The 8,022-nt window shown below is 34.3% G+C and overlaps 1 protein-coding gene across 2 annotated transcripts in view; it reads left to right on the plus strand.

Moving 5' to 3' along the window:
• LOC118735153 (ER degradation-enhancing alpha-mannosidase-like protein 3) overlaps positions 1-8,022 on the plus strand; it is a 434,164-nt gene that overhangs the window by 394,546 nt on the left and 31,596 nt on the right. The window contains exon 7 of one of the 2 annotated variants that reach the window (XM_036464786.1): positions 2,928-3,212. The exons of the other annotated variant lie outside the window; for it this stretch is intronic. Within the exon in view, the coding sequence (XP_036320679.1) occupies positions 2,928-2,954 (27 nt within the window). The 3' untranslated portion in view covers positions 2,955-3,212. Of the gene's footprint in view, positions 1-2,927; positions 3,213-8,022 lie in introns of those variants that run through there. 2 annotated transcript variants of the gene reach the window in all.

Consider the following 8,022-nt stretch of genomic DNA (forward strand, 5'->3'; position numbering starts at 1 on the left):
GGTGGCAATTTAAAATGGATTCGTATAATTGTTCTACAGAAATCCAATATACACAGACTTATTTCAGAAATACCTTAAAAGTAAGTTTCAGGAAAGCAGTTTAAGTAAAAACTTATTTTTTTACTTGAATTTATTACAGCAAAAGGCGCGCTCTGGATCTGACGGTTGATTTATCGGTGATAATTTGACATTTACCCCTGCACAACTCAACGCTGGTGTCTACGAATGAAGCTTTAACGCATAACAGTACTGGCAAAAATCACATCCATTAGGACAATCGTAGCACACAAGAGTTCGATACACGCAATGGTGTAACAAGTTGATTTAATCTGAAATTCACGGCATCTCTTCTAACTTGGCGATTATTCGTATTGGCGGGTGAATTTGTAAAACTGCACTATCCAGAGAGTTACTCAAAAACACACAAAAATCCGTGTGAGCATTTAGGAGGATTTCACTCGCAAACATACCTACAGATGAATTATATATACGTTTGTACGGCGCCACGCCCTCTTTTTAAATAGCCCAATTTTATCCATTAGTATAAGATTAATTTCATATATCTCCACACGAAGTTCCAGTACTCTACCATGAACATTTCCAGAGATGTTCGGTATGAAATATTCGGTTTGTATGGGAGGTGCCACGCCCCCTTTAAATATCAAACATTTTTTTAGCCTATAATAATCCTTGGGATGTCTGAAGTATGTGCCCGAAATTTCAAAAAAAAAAAATCGGTTCGGCCGTTCTCGAGCTTTGCGAACTAAAAAAAAAACCGCTTTAAAAATGTATATTAGTATAGATTGGTATGAATCGATATGGTTTTGAATATGTATCACAATATGAGTGTCAGACGAAAGGGGTTTTAAAAGGTTGCCAACTATTTAAAAGATTAAATTCAAACTATTCAATAATCTAAATGATTTATATCAATATGAGTATCAGTCGAAATGGTTTTGAATTGGCTTCATTTCAAAACTACATGTAAGGGGTTTTCATCTGTCTAAAATCTCAAATTGAGTTCAGGGGATAAGTTAATTGAAAAAGTATGACAAGTGAAAAGTTTAAAAAAGTTTCAGTTTGAAAATATTTTGAAGATGGTTAAACAAATTTTTAACCTCCTGTTTTTGAATTGAGTTTTTATGAAATAAATTTTACCCAATGTAGCAAGTAAAAATTTCATACACTCAGCGAAGCGGGTGAGGGCAATCTAGTTTCAAATAAAAATACTTCGAAAATGTGCTGAGATAGGGTGTTTTTGAACCGTGCTCCGAGATAGGGCATTTTTCAATCAAATTCCAAAATAGGGCGTTTTTCAGCCAAATTTTGAAATAGGGCGTTGAAAAGCTTTCTGATATCGGGCGTTTTCGACCTGGCTGCCGAGATAGGTCGATCTTCTACTCAGCCATCGATATATGGTCGAAGTTTTCGTTATATGGAAGACGATTAAACACGATTTGTTTTTAATCGATTCTAAAAAAACTAAGGTAATTTTTAGCCACTTCAAACTTGCATATAATTAGACTAAAATTGAAGGGGCTATAAAACTGAGTGCTCAAAAAAATTCTAACACTTCTGAGAAAAAGTTTGAATTTTGGGTGAAAATTTGTTGTATTTTTTGTGAAATTTTAAAATTGGGTTTATATAGGTTTTGTTAGAAATTCAACTTTACTTTTGTTGCAAATTCTTAGCAATAAATAAATTATCATGAGAGGGAAATAATATCACTTTGAAATGGGGTTGCTATTGATATGACCGATACTGTATGTATATAATAAATTTTGTACAATTAAAAACAATCCAAAAATCTGAAAAATTTTTTTCTCCAAATTTTGAACATTTATCGTTTTTGGCCTATATTTTGTTGAAAATACCATACAAAGCAAATATAGGGCAAAAACAAAGAATTTTCAAAATTTTGAGAAAAGAATTTGGCGGCTATACTCAGATTTTTGAATCGTGACATTTTTTTCTCGGGAACACGAATTGATCTAGTAAAACTGAGCATGAGGCATTATTGGTATGGTCAACAGCTATGAAACCTGATATATGCGCACAAGAAGCCCATATGAAAGAGGGGGACAAAAGATCACACGTAAATTAATTCCTCTTTTTGGCCTGTACAATTAAAGGGACACATTTCAAATTCATAAGGGATAATTTTCTTAGTGATGCGGCTCATAAAAGGAATTATATAAGCCATACTGTTCTAGCTGGGTATTCATCAGCTCGAAAATTTTAAGCATATTATCATATTCCTGTGAATAAAAACACGCCTAATTTTATTATTTTAATTATCTACAACTTTATGAGACTACCAAGCCATATATATACCTATTCTGATAATCGGAACGCTGTTGAGAAGGCATACAATTTAGTACTTTTTCAACTAAAAGGATTTTTTTTATTCCCGTTTTTCTTGTACTTCCAAAATACAATATTGACCTAAGGTCGTTCGATTTCGAGCTGTCACAACGTACAACACCTTTCATTATTGCATCATGGTACATTTATACAAATTTGACGAATTTTAACATATGCTCATCCCAATTCGAAACTGTTTAATCAAATTTTTTAAGATTTTTTTTGAGTACGCAGTTTTTTCAAGTTTAGTATAATAAAGTGTAAGTTTGAAGTAGCCAGGACTTACCGTTGATTTTTGGCAATTTTTTGGTCACGCACGTTCTTCTATACAAAGTATGTTCGACAATTTGTTTGTATGGGGAAAATCAGCAACACCTTCCACAAAAAAAATTGCCAAAAATCAACGGTAAGTCCTAGTTACATAAAATTTGCTCATTGTTGTAATAAAATTGAATGAGCTACAAAACTGCATACTCAGAGTGTTTCTAGAAAATATTATATACGTATATAATAATTAAAAAGCTGTCCAATTTTTATACAAAATTTTAAATTTTTACTTAAAGGGGGAATACACGACACTCGCTTGCTGACTCCATCAAGGCATTGTACCATCGAGCTCGAAGCATACAATACACCAGCATAATGGTATACTATTTATTTCCTTACAAATGGGGAGCGGGAAAGATCGAAACTTTTAATATTTCTACAGACACGCCTTCGACTCATATAGAGCAAGGAATTCCTGCTAAAATTCTCTTTCTCTTGAATTCATAGTGGCGGGCCATGTTTACCGACTTAAGTCGTCAGTCAACAATTTTTTATTTTCTAATTTAACTACACCACACGACACCAGCATGCTGGTACAATCATAAAAATATCAAATAGTTTTTAATGTTGCTCCAGCAGCTGGTACAATCACTCCACATTAACATACACTACACAAAAACTTGATGGCGCCAGCATGTTGGTATCGTGTATGGGCCTTTTACATGGCTCATGATAAACATTAAATAAACGAAAGGGAAACAGCCAAAGAATGCTAAAATATCGTCACTGTATGTATTGTTACGATTATCCTTGAATTAATCGCCGAATTCCTAAATCCTTCGGGTTATTTTATTGTTATTTATTTATTATTATTGTTAAATTATTTACGTTACAAAAATCAGTGGCGGATTTTCCCTAAGACCTGGTAGGCCCGGGCTAGGGGGGCAAGATATGACAAAAAATACACTAATGGTAATAAGATACGCACGACTCAATATAGCGACACGTAACCCTAAAACTATATTCCGAGTTTTTAATTGTTGTACGTCCCAGAAAAATACATTACTTTGGTTTTGAGCTCCAGCTCAACATTTACAGTCAGGGTTTGGGAATTTAAAAAATGGGGGCCAAATATATATCGTACGGAAGAAGAGACCCAAAAGAACAAACACAAAAATAATTCGCCCTTTCAACATAAATATGTACCTATATGAGTTATCGCTAATGTCGGGTGACCAGTACTCACTACTGACGGGTCAGCGAAATCGTTAGTGGTACCCAGACGGGTATTAGTCACAAAATTTGCGACACCAATTCCTTTGCCTAACGAATTTAACCTGGCAATCTCATTGAAGCGTACCGAGAGGGTGCGCGTGGTTTGTCCTTTCGTTAGCGATTACCTGGTGCACAAGTGACGATTACTAATCGTAGCGCATTGCCTAATGACCAGTAATGCATAAAATCGCTAGGATGTGATATTTTCAATACGAGCGTCGCATAACCTGTCGTTAGCGAATTGCCTAACAATTGGTGATGCATGGAATCACCAGCACCAGTCACCAGCAAAACTGCAGCAGAACTACAGGGAAATAGCTCAGTTATGCATACTTTGCACTTTTATGCCATTTTTACGTAGAAATCAAAATCCAACACACTTCTACATATGAAATGCTGAGCGTTGGATAACCGCTTACTGGCAAAGCTCATTTAACAGATTCCTTATGTGACAACTCTCATGCAACGCCAAGTATGCATACTGAGCTATTAAGCTTACGACTTAATAGCACCAAGTAATAGTAAACAATTAATGGAGTTTTCGTTTCCACCAAAGAATGTTGCCTTTTGATTGCCCCTTTCCTCTTTTCGTGTTCGACTCTAAAATAAGGGAAAGCGATTAGAAAATTTTGTTTTCGTTTCTGAAAATTTCACACTCTTGTAAGGCAAAAAAGCGCATAATCTGCCCTTTGAAGCTTTTTCAGGGGAGAAGGTTGAAATGCTTGGGCCAGACAAGGACAAGAGGGCAAAAACATGCCCTTTTACAGGGTTGAGTGTAATATCAAACACATTTTGCACCGTGGAAAGGCACAATTTTTTTTGGAAGAAACGAAATCACCAAAAATGATTTAAAACAAGCTCAATATAGCATTAGAACATATCGCACACCGTCTTCAAAAGAGTCACAACTCAAAATAATACGTTCGTCAGAAAATGCGAAAAACTATTTCGTAGCACATGCTAATCATATGGGTAAGGGCTACTTACCTTAGATTTTTTTTAACAAATTATAACACAAATTTGCTCCAACTTTTGCTGAAATGTAAATAAAAGCTCTGTGTATATTTTTAGCGCATAATTTCAAAATTGGCAAATTTTGAGTTGTGCCTCTTTTGAAGACGGTGTGCGATATGTCATTTTATCAGAACATATTTAGCTGGCCAACCGTAAATGTTCAAGATTAATAATGATGGAGAATATGATTTCATACATAAAAAATATTAAAACATGAAAAATGTAAACATGTACAATGTTAATATGTAAAGCTTAATAGCAATACGAATAAATGTGTGAATAATACAAATGATTGTTCTTGCTAAAGCAACATTTTTTGTTTTTGAATACCCATTATTTCTTCCAATCTGTGTTTTTTACATTTAGCAATTGATTTATCTTAATTTCTAATTTTCTAAAGGCATGTGTGGAATGCGCCCAATAGCACAACCCACAATTTCTTCTGAAACGGTGAGAGTCTTGAAATCCCGGTGGGTATTTGTGACACAATACAGTGAGTTGACAATCATCCTCAGAGTTTTTGATTGGAATCTTTGGAGTATTTCAATATTAGAATTTGAAGCTGTTCCGCACAGCTGTATACCGTGTAAGCTCAAATCGGTTTTATGGTTGTTGAGTAGAGTAGTATTTTGTTTTCTAAAGCAACATAAGTCAAGGAATGTTTTCCTGGGGTTTTTCATTGTTAAAAGTAATGCACTCTCAAGATTATTCTACATTTTAATCTCTTGAAACTCCAGTACTTTATTCTGCCCAAAAAAAAATACTTTAAAACCCGTTTTTTGTGAACTACGCCATTTTTATTGATTCCTGTACTAATTGTAAACAACTTCTTGGATGGATAATAATTATATCTTACTTAAGGTGAATTTTTTTGTAAGCGAGCGACAAAAGAATGCTCAACTCGGGTAAAATTGCCTTTTAGCTGCTTAAGCAACCCTGTGGGCAGCTGGCAAAAAACATGTGATTAGTTTAACGGGATTTATATACAAAAAGAAATTTAAATGAATAATTATGCGAGGTATTTGCGTAATATGTATACTTATTTAAAATATAAGTCACGTATATAAGGAAACAAAAAATTTCCTCTCCACTTTCCTATTAACAATTCACAATACAACAGTTTTTTCACTTAACAACACTACCCTTCAGGTCGCGTATTTTTTAACCGACCTGGACTCGGATAAATAGCCGGGTTTGTGTTGTGACTTGGTATTTCGTCATTTAAGCAAACGGATGCAAACGAATGCATTTTCCCCCGATTTGATACATTTTCCGTCGAGGCCACTTTTTTCTTTCGTATTTATTCTCCGCTCGACTATCCCACTCGCAAAAATAACAAGTTTACTTAGCATATCCTCCTTGCATTCCCATTAAAATTAATAAAACCTTAAAATCACTGACCACTTGCCATTTATGTGTCCCATACCCAATGTTTCTAAGTATTCGTTCCATTACAGTGTAGGACTTTTGTTGTTGTTGTAACAGCATACAACATCCCCCAAATAGATTTTGGGGAGTGTTGTTGAAGTGACAGTTCTTGGCCAGATATAAGTCTGGGTCGTTCCGGTTACGTAGACCCGACTGTCGTGTAGGACTCTTTCATATCAGTGGCATATGCTAGCGGAACCGACGCACAGTGCCGCCTAAGTGGGCAAAAATCGAAAAGTTCGTTATCTGCAATGTGAACTTGTTTGGTATTTTTGTAAAGACAATTTATCCACTAAAAAGAATTAAGCAGACATTCCCTCAAAAATTAATTATATGCCGCCAGGAAGCCACTGAAATCGACAAATTTTATACTAAGAATTTTAATAAGAGCATAGCCATGCGTAAGCTCTTCACAGAAGAAAACGTCACAAATATATTCTTTGAAATAAAATGTTGGTTTGACGTTTCTTGTTTCCATATAGATAGTAGAGAATTACAGGAATTAAAGTTTTGGAATAAAATTAAACACAGGGTGTCCCTGCGGTATTCCAGAAAAAACAATTTTTTAAACGAAATTTCAAAAATAAATTTAATGGAATGACTAAAAAATATATGTAAAAGTAGGTTATTTTTTATTATTTTATTAAATAGTACGGGCTTTTAGCTTTCGAAAGAAGAAATAAAAACCTGCTAATTTTTCGCACTTTCTGAAGTAATGAGTTTTTCGCTAATGCATAAATTAATTTTAAATTTTTTGTCAGTGCCTTGCGATTTCACGATTCGTTCCATTTTCAAAAATGAAGTGTCAGATTAAAAAGCTTGCCCTGTGGACAATAGAAGGTTTATTTTTGTTCAAAGAGTTGTCACCTATTAAAAAATTAGATTCAAATCTTTTTATAAGTTAAATGAATTATTAAGAGATGGGTATCAATCGAGATGTGTACTAACTACATGAAGAGAGTTGCTACCTGTTTAAAAAATCAAATTCCACTTGAATTACAGGAATTAGGTAATTGAAATAGATAGGTCTCACCATAAGGGAGTCAGACGAAAGAGGTTTAAGTAGATTTTAGCTTAACAATATTACGAATAGGGTTGCCATCTGTTTGTAACGTCGAATTTAGTTAAACTAAAATAATCAGCCTCATTGCGAGAGTCGTGCCGAATGCAAGTCGTTTTTCGAGAGTCGAATCGTATCGAAAATTTAGCGCCATTGCCTAAAATTTCCACTCGACTAGTGTATTAAAATGGAAAAACTTGGCAGCGCTGCATAGTTTTCGACAATTTTCGTCGTTTACTTATTTCAGCACGACAGTAGACAATGCTAATGTTGTCGAGTCGTACAATTCAGCCTAATTTACGACTTACGCAATGAGGCTGAATAATTATGTCAAACCATAGGATTACGCTATTGTACAATTACAAATTACAAATTACATACATTGTCAATCAGTGATTTATTCTGATTACATTCCTTTTAAATTACTGGCCTCTTATATTATCTAAGGAGTGTTTTTACTCTTCACTTATTTCTTGCTAAATATGTCAAATCTTTTCGTTTGTCTGATACTCATATTGATGTACATATTTCAGTTACCTTATTCCCTTAATTAAAGTGAATTTGTTACGATTTGTATATTTGGAGCTTTTCGGCCGTTGATTTTAAAGCAAAAA

The sequence above is a fragment of the Rhagoletis pomonella genome, unplaced genomic scaffold (genome assembly GCF_013731165.1).
Source record: "Rhagoletis pomonella isolate Grant_MI unplaced genomic scaffold, Rhpom_1.0 Rhpom_scaffold_00003, whole genome shotgun sequence".
Taxonomy (NCBI): Eukaryota; Metazoa; Arthropoda; class Insecta; order Diptera; family Tephritidae; genus Rhagoletis; species Rhagoletis pomonella.